We start from the raw sequence: 18,158 nt of genomic DNA on the forward strand, positions 1-18,158 counted from the left end.
CAGCATAACCCCTACCCCCTATCCTCTTATCCCAGAATATGCCCTACCCTCATCATAATACCACTACCTCCTATCCTCTTATCACAGTATAACCCCTAACCCCAACATAACCCCTAAACCCTTTCCCTAGTCTCTGACCCCAGCCTACCACCTATCCCCTAGCCTCTAATCCCAGCATAACCCCTACCCTCTAGTCTCGAACCCCAGCATAACCCCTAACTCCAACATCCCCTACAGCCTAGCCTCTGACCCCAGCCTACCACCTATCCTCTAGTCTCTAACCCCAGCATAACCCCTAACCCCTCTAACTCCAGCATCCCCTACAGCCCAGGGATCAGCCTACCACCTACCCTCTAGTATCTAACTCCAGCATAACCCCTATAGCCCAGGGATCAGCCTACCACCTACCCTCTAGTCTCTAACTCCATTATAACCCCTACAGCCCAGGGATCAGCCTACCACCTATCCTCTAGTCTCTAACCCCAGCATAACCCCTAACCCCTCTAACTCCAGCATCCCCTACAGCCCAGGGATCAGCCGCGGGCCTATTTTTTCGTGAGCGGATGGTCGCCGGCCAGGAACGTAATTAGAAATAATTTGTAGCCCAAACAGATCTAGTATTTGACTAAACAAAATCATTTAAAACGTTATTTACATCTGGATACGATCACGTGTCTCTCTGTTTTCCGTGGGAATATTAGGGAACAGATTTAACAGTCTTTCATGTCCAACAATGAAAAAAAGTATATATATATATATATAATATTAAAGTCATATACAGTCATATACAGTACCAGTCAAAAGTTTGGACACACCTTTCATTCAAGGGTTTTTCTTTATTTTTACTATTTTCTACATTGAATAATAATAGTGAAGAAATCAAAACTATAAATGAACACATATGGAATCATGTAGTAACCAAAAAAGTGTTAAACAAATAAAAAATTATTTTTAGATTTTCAATTCTTCAAAGTCGCCACCCTTTGCCTTGATGACAGCTTTGCACACTCTTGGCATTCTCTCAACCAGTTTAATGAGGAATGCTTTTCCAGCAGACTTGAAAGTGTTCCCACATGCTGAGCATGTCATTGTCCTGTTGAAAAACAAATTATTGTCCCACTAAGCGCAAACCAGATGGTATGGTGCATCACTGCAGAATGATGTGGTAGCCATGCTGGTTAAGTGTGCATTGAATTATAAGTAAATCAATGACATTGTCACCAGCAATGCACCCCCACACCATCACACCACCTCCTCCATAATTCACGGTGGGAACCACACCTGAGGAGATCATCCGTTCACCTACTCTGCGTCTCACAAAGACACGGCGGTTGGAACCAAAAATCTCAAATTTGGACTCGTCAGACCAAAGGACAGATCTCCACCGGTCTAATGTCCATTGCTCATGTTTCTTGGCCCAAGCAAGTCTCTTCTTATTATTGGTGTCCCTCATGAGAGCCAGTTTCATCATAGCGCTTGATGGTTTTTGTGACTGCACTTGAAGAAACTTTCAAAGTTCTTAAAGTTTTCCAGATTGCCTGACCTTCACGTCATAAAGTAATGATGGACTGTTGTTTTTGCTCTTTGCTTATTTGAGCTGTTCTTGTCATAATATGGACTTGGTCTTTTACCAAATAGGGCTATATTCTGTATACCACTCCTACCTTGTCACAACACAACTGATTGGCTCAAACGCATTAAGTAGGATATAAATTCCACAAATGAACTTTTAACAAGGCACTTTTGTTAATTGAAATACGTTCCAGGTGACTACCTTATGAAGCTGGTTGAGAGAATGCCAAGAGTGTGCAAAGCTGTTATCAAGGCAAAGGGAGGCTACTTTGAAGAATCTCAAATATAAAATATATTTTTGATTTTGTTTAACACTCTTTTGGTTACTACATGATTCTACATGACTCTTTCTGTTACTACATGATTCCACATGACTCTTTTGGTTACTACATGATTCCACATGACTCTTTCTGTTACTACATGATTCTACATGACTCTTTCGGTTACTACATGACTCTTTCGGTTACTACATGATTCTACATGACTCTTTTGGTTACTACATGATTCTACATGACTCTTTTGGTTACTACATGATTCTACATGACTCTTTTGGTTACTACATGACTCTTTCTGTTACTACATGATTCTACATGACTCTTTCGGTTACTACATGACTCTTTCGGTTACTACATGATTCTACATGACTATTTTGGTTACTACATGATTCTACATGACTCTTTTGGTTACTACATGATTCTACATGACTCTTTTGGTTACTACATGATTCTACATGACTCTTTTGGTTACTACATGATTCTACATGACTCTTTTGGTTACTACATGATTCCACATGACTCTTTTGGTTACTACATGATTCTACATGACTCTTATCCCATAGCTTCATAAGGTAGTCACCTACATGATTCTACATGACTCTTTTGGTTACTACATGATTCTACATGACTATTTTGGTTACTACATGACTCTTTCTGTTACTACATGATTCTACGTGACTCTTTTGGTTACTACATGATTCTACATGACTCTTTCTGTTACTACATGATTCTACATGACTCTTATCCCATAGCTTCATAAGGTAGTCACCTACATGATTCTACATGACTCTTTTGGTTACTACATGATTCTACATGACTCTTTTGGTTACTACATGATTCTACATGACTCTTTTGGTTACTACATGACTCTTTCTGTTACTACATGATTCTACATGACTCTTTCGGTTACTACATGATTCTACATGACTCTTTTGGTTACTACATGATTCTACATGACTCTTTATGTTACTACATGATTCTACATGACTCTTTTCGTTACTACATGACTCTTTCTGTTACTACATGATTCTACGTGACTCTTTTGGTTACTACATGATTCTACATGACTCTTTTGGTTACTACATGATTCTACATGACTCTTTTGGTTACTACCTAATACGTTGTTGTTGTTCTGTGTAGGACTGAAGAAGAGAAGAAGGACTGGATCCAGGTAAATACTTCTGTATTTCAGCTTAGACTATCTCAGCTCCCACTATCTCAGCTCCCACTATTTCAGCTCCCATTATCTCAGCTCCCACTATTTCAGCTCCCATTATCTCAGCTCCCACTATCTCAGCTCCCACTATCTCAGCTCCCATTATCTCAGCTCCCACTATTTCAGCTCCCATTATCTCAGCTCCCACTATCTCAGCTCCCACTATTTCAGCTTCCACTATTTCAGCTCCCACTATTTCAGCTCCCACTATTTCAGCTCCCACTATCTCAGCTCCCACTATTTCAGCTCCCACTATCTCAGCTCCCACTATCTCAGCTTCCACTATCTCAGCTACCACTATTTCAGCTCCCACTATCTCAGCTCCCACTATCTCAGCTCCCACTATTTCAGCTCCCATTATCTCAGCTCCCACTATTTCAGCTCCCATTATCTCAGCTCCCACTATCTCAGCTCCCACTATCTCAGCTCCCATTATCTCAGCTCCCACTATTTCAGCTCCCACTATCTCAGCTCCCACTATCTCAGCTCCCACTATCTCAGCTCCCACTATTTCAGCTCCCACTATCTCAGCTCCCACTATTTCAGCTCCCATTATCTCAGCTCCCACAATCTCAGCTCCCACTATCTCAGCTTCCACTATCTCAGCTTCCACTATCTCAGCTCCCACTATTTCAGCTCCCATTATCTCAGCTCCCACTATCTCAGCTCCCACTATCTCAGCTCCCACTATCTCAGCTTCCACTATCTCAGCTCCCACTATTTCAGCTTCCACTATCTCAGCTCCCACTATTTCAGCTCCCACTATTTCAGCTCCCACTATCTCAGCTCCCACTATTTCAGCTCCCACTATCTCAGCTACCACTATTTCAGCTCCCACTATCTCAGCTCCCACTATCTCAGCTCCCACTATTTCAGCTCCCACTATTTCAGCTCCCACTATCTCAGCTCCCACTATTTCAGCTCCCACTATCTCAGCTCCCACTATCTCAGCTCCCACTATCTCAGCTTCCACTATCTCAGCTACCACTATTTCAGCTCCCACTATCTCAGCTCCCACTATCTCAGCTCCCACTATTTCAGCTCCCATTATCTCAGCTCCCACTATTTCAGCTCCCATTATCTCAGCTCCCACTATCTCAGCTCCCACTATCTCAGCTCCCATTATCTCATCTCCCACTATTTCAGCTCCCACTATCTCAGCTCCCACTATCTCAGCTCCCATTATCTCAGCTCCCACTATCTCAGCTCCCACTATCTCAGCTCCCACTATCTCAGCTCCCATTATCTCAGCTCCCACTATTTCAGCTCCCACTATCTCAGCTCCCATTATCTCAGCTCCCACTATCTCAGCTCCCACTATCTCAGCTCCCACTATCTCAGCTCCCACTATCTCAGCTCCCATTATCTCAGCTCCCACTATCTCAGCTCCCACTATCTCAGCTCCCATTATCTCAGCTCCCACTATCCCAGCTCCCACTATCTCAGCTCCCACTATCTCAGCTCCCACTATCTCAGCTCCCACTATCTCAGCTCCCACTATTTCAGCTCCCACTATCTCAGCTCCCACTATCTCAGCTCCCACTATCTCAGCTCCCACTATTTCAGCTCCCACTATCTCAGCTCCCACTATCTCAGCTCCCACTATCTCAGCTCCCACTCTCCACATAACAACTCTGTATTCATCCACATTAACGAGCATGTGTGTGTGTGTGTGTGTGTGTGTGTGTGTGTGTGTGTGTGTGTGTGTCACCAGATAAAACGTCAATCCAGCAGAGGCGTTGTCATTTAACATGTCGTGTGTTCCTCCTCTCTCTCAGGCTATCCAGGCCACCATTCAGAGACATGAACAGACGCTAGCCACGTTCCACCATCTCAACTGCTCTCTCCGAGATGAGGACTACACTCCTCCCAACTCACCTGTAAGATACAACACAACCCCTAGCCCCTATCCCCTAGCATCTAACACCAGCATAACCCCTATCCCCTAGCATATAACCCCAGCATAACCCTTAACCCCTAGCATCTATCCCCTAGCATCTAACCCCAGCATAACCCTTAACCCCTAGCATCTAACCCCAGCATAACCCTTAAACCCTAGTATCTAACCCCAGCATAACCCTTAACCCCTAGCATCTAACCCCAGCATAACCCTTAACCCCTAGCATCTAACCCCAGAATAACCCTTAAACCCTAGCATCTAACCCCAGCAAAACCCTTATCCCCTAGCATCTAACCCCAGCATAAACCTTAACCCCTAGCATCTAACCCCAGCATAACCCTTAAACCCTAGCATCTAACCCCAGCAAAACCCTTATCCCCTAGCATCTAACCCCAGCATAAACCTTAACCCCTAGCATCTAACCCCAGCATAACCCTTAACCCTTAACTCTAACCCAGCATACCTCCTACCCACTAGTCTCTAACCCAGCATACCTCCTACCCCCTAGTCTCTAACCCAGCATACCTCCTACCCCCTAGTCTCTAACCCCATGTAACCCCTATCATCTAACCCCAGTATAACCCCTAATCCCCTAGCCTATAACCCCAGTATAACACCTAACCCCCTAGCCTATAACCCCAGTATAACCCCGAACCCCAGGATAACCACTAACCCCCTAGCCTATAACCCCAGTATAACCCATAACCCCTAGCCTATAACCCCAGTATAACCCCTAACCCCAGGATAACCACTAACCCCTTGCCTATAACCCCAGTATAACCCCTAACCCCAGTATAACCCCTAACCCCAGGATAACCACTAACCCCCTAGCCTATAACCCCAATATAACCCATAACCCCTTGCCTATAACCCCAGTATAACCCCTAACCCCTAGCCTATAACCCCAGTATAACCCCAGGATAACCACTAACCCCTAGCCTATAACCCCAGTATAACCCATAACCCCTAACCCCAGGATAATCAGTAACCCCATAGCCTATAACCCCTTGCCTATAACCCCAGTATAACCACTAACCTCCTAGCCTATAACCCCAGGATAACCACTAACCCCAGTATAACCACTAACCCCCTAGCCTATAACCCCAGGATAACCACTAACCCCTAGCCTATAACCCCAGGATAACCACTAACCCCAGTATAACCCCTTGCCTATAACCCCAGTATAACCACTAACCTCCTAGCCTATAACCCCAGGATAACCACTAACCCCTAGCCTATAACCCCAGTATAACCCCAGGATAACCACTAACCCCCTAGCCTATAACCCCAGTATAACCCATAACCCCTAACCCCAGGATAATCAGTAACCCCATAGCCTATAACCCCTTGCCTATAACCCCAGTATAACCACTAACCTCCTAGCCTATAACCCCAGGATAACCACTAACCCCAGTATAACCACTAACCCCCTAGCCTATAACCCCAGGATAACCACTAACCCCCTAGCCTATAACCCCAGGATAACCACTAACCCCAGTATAACCCCTTGCCTATAACCCCAGTATAACCACTAACCTCCTAGCCTATAACCCCAGGATAACCACTAACCCCCTAGCCTATAACCCCAGTATAACCACTAACCTCCTAGCCTATAACCCCAGGATAACCACTAACCCCAGTATAACCCCTAGTCTATAACCCCAGTATAACCACTAACCCCTAGCCTATAACCCCAGTATAACCCATAACCCCTAGCCTATAACCCCAGGATAACCACTAACCCCTAGCCTATAACCCTAGTATAACCCATAACCCCAGTATAACCACTAACCTCCTAGCCTATAACCCCAGGATAACCACTCACCCCCTAGCCTATAACCCCAGTATAACCCATAACCCCAGTATAACCCCTAACTCCAGTATAACCCATAACCCCAGTATAACCCCTAACCCCAGCATAACCCCTAACCCCAGCATAACCCCTAACCCCAGTATAACCCTAACCCCAGTATAACCCCTAACCCCAGGATAACCACTAACCCCTAGCCTATAACCCCAATATAACCCATAACCCCTTGCCTATAACCCCAGTATAACCCCTAACCCCCTAGCCTATAACCCCAGTATAACCCCAGGATAACCACTAACCCCTAGCCTATAACCCCAGTATAATATAACCCCTAACCCCAGGATAATCAGTAACCCCATAGCCTATAACCCCAGGATAACCTATAACCCCAGTATAACCACTAACCTAGCCTATAACCCCAGGATAACCACTAACCCCAGTATAACCACTAACCCCTAGCCTATAACCCCAGGATAACCACTAACCCCCTAGCCTATAACCCCAGGATAACCACTAACCCCAGTATAACCCCTTGCCTATAACCCCAGTATAACCACTAACCTCCTAGCCTATAACCCCAGGATAACCACTAACCCCCTAGCCTATAACCCCAGTATAACCACTAACCTCCTAGCCTATAACCCCAGGATAACCACTAACCCCAGTATAACCCCTAGCCTATAACCCCAGTATAACCACTAACCCCCTAGCCTATAACCCCAGTATAACCCATAACCCCCTAGCCTATAACCCCAGGATAACCACTAACCCCCTAGCCTATAACCCTAGTATAACCCATAACCCCAGTATAACCACTAACCTCCTAGCCTATAACCCCAGGATAACCACTCACCCCCTAGCCTATAACCCCAGTATAACCCATAACCCCAGTATAACCCCCCAGTATAACCCATAACCCCAGTATAACCCCTAACCCCAGCATAACCCCTAACCCCAGCATAACCCCTAACCCCAGTATAACCCTAACCCCAGTATAACCCATAACCCCAGCATAACCCCTAACCCCAGTATAACCCATAACCCCAGCATAACCCCTAACCCCAGTATAACCCATAACCCCAGTATAACCCCTAACCATTAGGCACTTGAGTAGATGCATACGTCACTTGAGTACATTTACATTACATTTAAGTAGATGCATCTCTCATACGTCTCTCCTTCTCTCACTCATTCTCTCTCTCACACTTCTCTCCTTCTCTCACTCATTCCCTCTCTCATACGTCTCTCCTTCTCTCACTCATTCCCTCTCTCATACGTCTCTCCTTCTCTCACTCATTCCTTCTCTCATACGTCTCTCCTTCTCTCACTCATTCCCTCTCTCTCTCTGTCTCTCTTCCAATCTACTTTCTCTCTCAGAATTGTTCCGAGCTGGGGAAGCGTGCCCCCACTCCGATCCGTGAGAAGGAGGTGACTCTGTGTATGAAGTGCCAGGAGCCGTTCAACTCCATCACCAAGAGACGCCACCACTGCAAAGCCTGTGGACACGTAAGTTTCCAATCAAATCTCGATGTTATGTACATGTGACCTGATTATGTCAGTCAGTCGCTCTACTCCTGAAGAAGTAGGCACGACTCAATATTAAAAACTCTTGATTTTAAAAAAGTTTTCATATATATAAAATTAAGATGAACATGTTGATCACTATTGAGTGAGAGTTTTGTGTTTTGGGCTGTACCTTGACTCTCATTGGATGAAATGTTGTCCCCTCCCCTCCACCCCTCCCCCATCTTGCTCAATACTCAATAAAGAGTTTTAAAAATATGGTCAAATCAAGAGTTTTTTTAAAAATTGAGTGAGTTGTTCCTATTTGTTCTGATATTGAAGAGGATGCACCTAATTTTCCATCAATGGCCTGTCGTCAGTGAACTGCTTCTTGTCTCCTACACCTGAGCTCTCTGTGTATCCCAGGTGTAATACATGTTAATATGGAGGTACACCCCCTCTCTCTGTGTATCCCAGGTGTAATACATGTTAATATGGAGGTACACCTCCTCTCTCTGTGTATCCCAGGTGGTGTGTGGAAAGTGTTCAGAGTTCAGGGCCCGTCTGCTCTACGACAACAACAGGGCTAACAGGGTGTGCATCGACTGCTACACAACCCTAGTGGGGGTTCCCCCCTCCCCCGCCAGTCTGACCTGCAGCATAAACAGACGACGGTCAATACTAGAGGTACATAACAGGATCCTGACTGCCGTAGAAAAAGGGATGCTTCTGGATTTGATCTACTTCCACAGGGTCAGATGAACTTGTGGATACCATTTTCCTGTATCTTTGTCCAGTATGAAGAAAGTTAGAGGGAGTTTTGCGACCCAATGCTAACTAGCGACCCAATGCTAACTAGCTACCCAATGCTAACTAGCGAACCAATGCTAACTAGCGACCCAATGCTAACTAGCGACCCAATGCTAAGTAGCGAACCAATGCTAAATAGCGACCCAATGCTAACTAGCGACCCAATGCTAACTAGCTACCCAATGCTAACTAGCGAACCAATGCTAACTAGCGACCCAATGCTAACTAGCGACCCAATGCTAAGTAGCGAACCAATGCTAAATAGCGACCCAATGCTAAGTAGCGACCCAATGCTAACTAGCGTTAGTACAAAGACTGGAAGTCGATGGGATCAGCTAGCAGGTGATAATAGAGGTTAAATACATATTTATACATCAGATACTTAAATGGCGGCGGAGAAGAAGGCAGACGTTTTACTCGCCCCCAACCAATTGTGTTTTTCATTCGTTTATTTGCGCTGTTTGTAACTTATTTTAAAACTTATTTTGTACATAATGTTGCCGCTACCGTCTCTTATGACCGAAAATAACTTCTGGACATCAGGACTGTGATGACTCACCACGGACTGGCAGAATCCTTTCTCCTTTACTGAGTCTTGACGAGGCCGACCCGAACGATATACTGCTTTCTCAGGAACAGGCCCAGATCCCCGTGATTTGTGTGAAGAGGAGGCTGAGAAAAAGGGGCAAGAGGGCGGGCTGTCTTCTGAGAAATCGTAGGCGATCGTTGGCTAATTTGACTTCTTTCCATTCTGCTAGCAAACTTGCAATCTTTGGAGAATAAAATTGATGACCTACACTCAAGCTTAAACTACCAACGGGACATTCAAAACTGTAATATCTTATGCTTCACGGAGTCGTGGCTGAACGACGACACTATCAACATACAGCTGGCTGGTTATACGATGTACCGGCAGGATAGAACAGTGGTGTCTGGTAAGACAAGGGGCGGCGGTCTATGTATTTTTGTGAACAACAGCTGGTGTACAATATCTAAGGACGTCTCGAGGTTTTGCTCACCCGAGGTAGAGTATCTCATGATAAGCTGTAGACCACATTACCTACCGAGAGAGTTTTCTTCTGTATCCTTTGTAGCTGTTTACATACCACCACAGTCAGAGGCTGGCACTAAGACAGCATTGAAAGAGCTGTATTACGCCATAAGAAAACAAGAAAACGCTCACCCAGAGGCGGCGCTCCTAGTAGCCGGGGACTTTAATGCAGGGAAACTTAAATCTGATTTACCTCATTTCTATTAACATGTTAAATGTGCAACCAGAGGGGAAAAAAACTCTGGACCACCTTTACTCCACACACACATACAAAACTCTCCCTCCCCCTATATTAAAGCAGGAAGCACCAGTGACTAGATCAATAAAAAAGTGGTCAGATGAAGTAGATGCTAAACTACAGGACTGCTTTGCTAGCACAGACTGGAATATGTTCCGGGATTCCTCCGATGGCATTAAGGAGTACACCGCATTAGTCATTGCCTTCGTCAATAAGTGCATCGATGACGTCGTCCCCACGGTGACCGTACGTACATACCCCAACCAGAAGCCATGGATTACAGGCAACATCCGCATTGAGCTAAAGGGTAGAGCTGCCGTTTTCAAGGAGCGGGACTCTAACCCGTAAGCTTATAAGAAATCCTGCTATGCCCTCAGACGACCCATCAAACAAGCAAAACGTCAATATAGGACTAAGATCGAATCGTACTACACCGGCTCTGACGCTCGTCTGATGTGGCAGAGCTTGCAAACCATTACAGACCACAAAGGGAAGCACAGCCGAGTGCTGCCGAGTGACACAAGCCTTCGAGACGAGCTAAACTACCTCTATGCTTGCTTCAAGACAAATAACACTGAAACATGCATGAGAGCACCAGCTGTTCCAGGTGACTGTGTGATCACGCTCTCCGCAGCCGATGTGAGTAAGACAGGTCAACATTCACAATGCCGAAGGGCCAGACGGATTACCAGGAGGTGTACTGTGAGCATGCGCTGACCAACTGGCAAGTGTCTTAACAGACATTTTCAACCTCTCCCTGTCCGAGTCTAATACCAACATGTTTTAAGCAGACCACCTTAGTGCCTGTGCCCAAGAACACTAAGGTAACCTGCTTAAATGACTACTGACCCGCAGCACTCACGTCTGTAGCCTTGAAGTGCTTTGAAAGGCTGGTCATGGTTCACACCATCATCCCAGAAACCATAGACCCACACCAATTTGCATAACATCCCAACAAATCCAGAGATGATGCGATCTCTATTGCACTCCACACTGCCCTTTCCCACCTGGGACTTCCTGGAGGGCCGCCCCCAGGTGGTGAGGGTAGGTAACAGCCATCCGCCATGCTGATCCTCAACACTGGGACCCCTCGGGGGTGCGTGCTTAGTCCCTTCCTGTACTCCCTGTTCACTCATGACTGCACGGCCAGGCACGACTCCAACACCATTATTAAGTAGGTCTGATCACCGACAACGACGAGACAGCCTATCGGGAGGAGGTCAGAGACCTGGCCGTGTGGTGCCAGGACAACAACCTCTCCCTCAATGTGATCAAGACAAAGGAGATGATTGTGGACTACAAGAAAAATAGGACCGAGCACACCCTTATTCTCATCGATGGGGCTGTAGTAAACTAACATGGTCCAAACACAACATGACAGTCATGAAGCGGGCACGACAACACCTATTCCCCTTCAGGAGACTGAAAAGATTTAGCATGGGTCCTCAGATCCTCAAAAGGTTTTACAGCTATACCATCGAGAGCATGGTTGCGTCACTGCCTGGTATGGGAACTGCTCAGCCTCCGCCCAGTAGGGCCACCAAGCTTCCTGCCACCCAGGACCTCTATACCAGACGGTGTCAGAGGATGGCCCTAAAAGAAACTCCAGCCACCCTAGTCATAGACTGTTCTCTCTGCTACCACACGGCAAACGGTACCGGAGTGCCAAGTCTGGGTCCAAGAGGCTTCTAAACAGCTTCTAACCCCCAGCCATAAGACTCCTGAACACCTAATCAAATGGCTACCCAGACTATTTGCATTGCCCCCTCCTCTCTTTTACACCACTGCTACTCTCTGTTGTCATCTATGCATAGTCACTTTAATAACTCTACCTACATGTACATACTACCTCATTTAACCTGTACCCCCTGTATATAGCCTCCACATTGACTCTGTACCAGTACCCCCTGTATATAGCCTCCACATTGACTCTGTACCAGTACCCCCTGTATATAGCCTCCACATTGACTCTGTACCGGTACCCCTGTATATAGCCTCCACATTGACTCTGTACCAGTACCCCCTGTATATAGCCTCCACATTGACTCTGTACAGGTACCCCCTGTATATAGTCTCCACATTGACTCTGTACCGGTACCCCCTGTATATAGCCACATTGACTCTGTACCGGTACCCCCTGTATATAGCCTCCACATTGACTCTGTACCGGTACCCCCTGTATATAGCCTCCACATTGACTCTGTACCAGTACCCCCTGTATATAACCTCCACATTGACTCTGTACCAGTACCCCCCTGTATATAGCCTCCACATTGACTCGATAACAACCCCCTGTATATAGCCTCCACATTGACTCTGTACTGGTACCCCCTGTATATAGCCTCCACATTGACTCTGTACCGGTACCCCTGTATATAGCCTCCACATTGACTCTGTACCGGTACCCCCTGTATATAGGCTCCACACTGACTCTGTACTGGTACCCCCTGTATATAGCCTCCACATTGACTCTGTACCGGTACCCCTGTATATAGCCTCCACATTGACTCTGTACCGGTACCCCTGTATATAGCCTCCACACTGACTCTGTACTGGTACCCCCTGTATATAGCCTCCACATTGACTCTGTACCGGTACCCCCTGTATATACTCTCGCTATTGTTATTTTACTGCTGCTCTTTAATTACTTTTTCTTATTCTTAGCCGTATTTTTTTTTAACTGCATTGTTGGGGCTCGTAAGGGGGTTCGTAAGGGGCTCGTAAGGGGTTCGTAAGGGGCTCGTAAGGGGCTCGTAAGGGGGCTCATAAGGGGCTCATAAGGGGCTCGTAAGGGGGTTCGTAAGGGGCTCGTAAGGGGCTCGTAAGTCAGCATTTCACTGTAAGGTTTACACCTGTTGTATTCGGCGCATGTGACTAATAAAATGTTATTTTATTTAATGTGCTGGAGGTCCTGACTGTAGGCCCTTGGTCAAATGCATTTATGTCAAATACTTTCCACATTTTTAAAACTGTACTTAAAAAGAACAAGGGAAGACAAGAGGATAGAAATATATGAAATAGAACAGTATTCTAGAGTCCGGGCCTTTTGTCAGGGATAAAACACTATGCTTGTGGAAAATAAGACCAAGCTTCACAACATTAACGGAGAGTGGTCTCTAACGCAGTGTGTGTGTGTGTGTGTGTGTGTGTGTGTGTGTGTGTGTGTGCGTGGTCTACAGAAACAGGCGTCGGTGGCAGCAGAGAACAGTGTGATGTGTAGCTTCCTCCACCACATGGAGAAGGGAGCAGGCAGAGGCTGGCAGAAAGCCTGGTTTGTCATCCCAGAGAATGAACCACTGGTGCTGTACATATACGGTGCTCCTCAGGTGAGATGACCTGTTATAACACCCCTATTAACCTGTTATAACACCTCTATTAACCTGTTATAAACCCCTATTAACCTGTTATAACACCCCTATTAACCTGTTATAACACCCCTATTAACCTGTTATAACACCCCTATTAACCTGTTATAACACCCCTATTAACCTGTTATAACACCTCTAACCTGTTATATTAACCTGTTATAACACCCTATTAACCTGTTATCTATTAACCTGTTATAACACCTATTAACCTGTTATAACACCTCTATTAACCTGTTATAACACCCCTATTAACCTGTTATAACACCCCCTATTAACCTGTTATAACACCCTATTAACCTGTTATAACATTTTATTAACCTGTTATAACACCCTAATATAACACTCTATTAACCTGTTATAACACTATTAACCTGTTATAACACCTCTATTAACCTGTTATAACACCCCTATTAACATGTTATAACACCCTATTAACCTGTTATAACACCTCTATTAACCTGTTATAACACCCCTATTAACCTGTTATAACATTTTATTAACCTGTTATAACACCTCTATTAACCTGTTATAACACCTCTATTAACCTGTTATAACACCCCTATTAACCTGTTATAACACCCCCTATTAACCTGTTATAACACCCCCTATTAACCTGTTATAACACCCCTATTAACCTGTTATAACACCTCTATTAACCTGTTATAACACCCTATTAACCTGTTATAACACTCTATTAACCTGTTATAACACCTCTACCTGTTTAACCTGTTATAAACTATTAACCTAACACCCTAATATAACACTCTATTAACCTGTTATAACCTGTTATAACACCTCTATTAACCTGTTATAACCTATTAACCTGTTATAACACCTCTATTAACCTGTTATAACACCTCTATTAACCTGTTATAACCTGTTATAACACCTCTATTAACCTGTTATAACACCTCTATTAACCTGTTATAACACCTCTATTAACCTGTTATAACACCTCTATTAACCTGTTATAACACCCCTATTAAACACCCCTATTAACCTGTTATAACACCCCCTATTAACCTGTTATAACACCCCTATTAACCTGTTATAACACCTCTATTAACCTGTTATAACACCCCTATTAACCTGTTATAACACCTCTATTAACCTGTTATAACACCTCTATTAACCTGTTATAACACCTCTATTAACCTGTTATAACACCCCTATTAACCTGTTATAACACCTCTATTAACCTGTTATAAAACCCCTATTAACCTGTTATAACACCTCTATTAACCTGTTATAACCTCTATTAACCTGTTATAACACCTCTATTAACCTGTTATAAAACCCCTATTAATTAACCTGTTATAACACCTCTATTAACCTGTTATAACACCTCTATTAACCTGTTATAAAACCCCTATTAACCTGTTATAACACCTCTATTAACCTGTTATAACACCTCTATTAACCTGTTATAACACCCCTATTAACCTGTTATAAACTATTAACCTGTTATTAGCCCCTATTAACCTGTTATAACACTATTAACCTGTTATAACACCTATATTAACCTGTTATTAGCCCTATTACCTGTTATAACACCTCTATTAACCTGTTATTAGCCCTATTAACCTGTTATAACACCTCTATTAACCTGTTATAACACTCCTATTAACCTGTTATAACACCTCTATTAACCTGTTATAACACCTCTATTAACCTGTTATTAGCCCCTATTAACCTGTTATAACACCTCTATTAACCTGTTATAACACCCCTATTAACCTGTTACCTGTTATAACACCTCTATTAACCTGTTATAACACCTCTATTAACCTGTTATAACACCTCTATTAACCTGTTATTACACCCTATTAAGCTGTTATTATACCTCTATTAACCTGTCATAACACCTCTATTAACCTGTTATAACACCCCCTATTAACCTGTTATTACACCTCTATTAACCTGTTATAACACCCCTATTAACCTGTTATAACACCCCTATTAACCTGTTATAACACCTCTATTAACCTGTTATAACACCTCTATTAACCTGTTATAACACCTCTATTAACCTGTTATAACACCCCTATTAACCTGTTATAACACCTCTATTAACCTGTTATTAGCCCCTATTAACCTGTTATAACACCTATATTAACCTGTTATAACACCCCTATTAACCTGTTATAACAGCCCCTATTAACCTGTTATAACACCTATATTAACCTGTTATAACACCTATATTAACCTGTTATAACACCCCTATTAACCTGTTATTAGCCCCTATTAAATCAAATCAAATCAAATCAAATTTATTTATATAGCCCTTCGTACATCAGCTGATATCTCAAAGTGCTGTACAGAAACCCAGCCTAAAACCCCAAACAGCAAACAATGCAGGTGTAAAAGCACGGTGGCTAGGAAAAACTCCCTAGAAAGGCCAAAACCTAGGAAGAAACCTAGAGAGGAACCAGGCTATGTGGGGTGGCCAGTCCTCTTCTGGCTGTGCCGGGTAGAGATTATAACAGAACATGACCAAGATGTTCAAATGTTCATAAATGACCAGCATGGTCGAATAATAATAAGGCAGAACAGTTGAAACTGGAGCAGCAGCACAGTCAGGTGGACTGGGGACAGCAAGGAGTCATCATGTCAGGTAGTCCTGGGGCACGGTCCTAGGGCTCAGGTCCTCCGAGAGAGAGAGAAAGAAAGAGAGAATTAGAGAGAGCATATGTGGGGTGGCCAGTCCTCTTCTGGCTGTGCCGGGTGGAGATTATAACAGAACGTGGCCAAGATGTTCAAATGTTCATAAATGACCAGCATGGTTGAATAATAGTAAGGCAGAACAGTTGAAACTGGAGCAGCAGCATGGCCAGGTGGACTGGGGACAGCAAGGAGTCATCATGTCAGGTAGTCCTGGGACATGGTCCTAGGGCCCAGGCCAGTTGAAACTGGAGCAGCAGCATGGCCAGGTGGACTGGGGACAGCAAGGAGTCATCATGTCAGGTAGTCCTGGGGCATGGTCCTAGGGCTCAGGTCCTCCGAGAGAGAGAAAGAAAGAGAGAAGGAGAGAATTAGAGAACGCACACTTAGATTCACACAGGACACCGAATAGGACAGGAGAAGTACTCCAGATATAACAAACTGACCCTAGCCCCCCGACACATAAACTAATGCAGCATAAATACTGGAGGCTGAGACTGTTATAACACCTCTATTAACCTGTTATAACACCTCTATTAACCTGTTATTAGCCCCTATTAACCTGTTATAACACCCCTATTAACCTGTTATAACACCTCTATTAACCTGTTATAACACCCCTATTAACCTGTTATAACACCTCTATTAACCTGTTATAACACCTCTATTAACCTGTTATAACACCTCTATTAACCTGTTATAACACCTCTATTAACCTGTTATAACACCCCTATTAACCTGTTATAACACCCCTATTAACCTGTTATAACACCTCTATTAGAATGTTAGAGGTTATTACACATGTTATTACACCCTATTAGACTGTTATTACACATGTTATTACACCCTATTAGACTGTTATTACACATGTTATTACACCCCTATTAGACTGTTATTACACATGTTATTACACTCCTATTAGACTGTTATTACACCTCTATTAACCTGTTATAACACCCCTATTAGAATGTTATTAGACTGTTATTAGACAGTTATTACGCCCCTATTATACTGTTATTATACTGTTACTAGAATTTTATTAGAATGTTTTTAGTTATTAGACTGTTATTAGACTGTTATTAGACTGTTATTAGTTATTAGAATGTTATTAGACTGTTATTAGACTGTTATTAGACTGTTATTATATTTGTTATTACACCCCTATTAGACTGTTATTATATTTGTTATTACACCCATATTAGACTGTTATTACACATGTTATTACACCCCTATTAGACTGTTATTATATATGTTATTACACCCCTATTAGACTGTTATTACACCCCTATTAGACTGTTATTACACCCCTATTAGACTGTTATTACACATGTTATTACACCCCTATTAGACTGTTATTAGAATGTTTTTAGTTATTAGAATGTTATTAGAATGTTATTAGTTATTAGAATGTTATTAGTTATTAGAATGTTATTAGAATTGTATTAGTTATTAGAATGTTATTAGAATGTTATTAGACTGTTATTAGACTGTTATTAGAATGTTATTAGTTATTAGAATGTTATTAGAATGTTATTAGTTATTAGAATGTTATTAGAATGTTATTAGTTATTAGAATGTTATTAGAATGTTATTAGACTGTTATTAGTTATTAGACTGTTATTAGAATGTTATTAGTTATTAGAATGTTATTAGAATGTTATTAGAATGTTATTAGTTATTAGAATGTTATTAGAATGTTATTAGTTATTAGAATGTTATTAGTTATTAGAATGTTATTCGTTATTAGACTGTTA

At 43.2% G+C, this 18,158-nt stretch overlaps 1 protein-coding gene across 1 annotated transcript in view; it reads left to right on the plus strand.

The window, feature by feature from the left end:
* Positions 1 to 18,158, plus strand: part of fgd1 (FYVE, RhoGEF and PH domain containing 1) — a 37,546-nt gene that overhangs the window by 13,414 nt on the left and 5,974 nt on the right. The window contains exons 6-10 of the mRNA XM_065020994.1: positions 2,988 to 3,018; positions 4,842 to 4,943; positions 8,151 to 8,279; positions 8,805 to 8,963; positions 13,555 to 13,701. Coding sequence (XP_064877066.1) covers positions 2,988 to 3,018; positions 4,842 to 4,943; positions 8,151 to 8,279; positions 8,805 to 8,963; positions 13,555 to 13,701 — 568 coding nt within the window. The remainder of the gene's footprint in view (positions 1 to 2,987; positions 3,019 to 4,841; positions 4,944 to 8,150; positions 8,280 to 8,804; positions 8,964 to 13,554; positions 13,702 to 18,158) is intronic.

The sequence above is a fragment of the Oncorhynchus nerka genome, linkage group LG7 (genome assembly GCF_034236695.1).
Source record: "Oncorhynchus nerka isolate Pitt River linkage group LG7, Oner_Uvic_2.0, whole genome shotgun sequence".
Taxonomy (NCBI): domain Eukaryota; kingdom Metazoa; phylum Chordata; class Actinopteri; order Salmoniformes; family Salmonidae; genus Oncorhynchus; species Oncorhynchus nerka.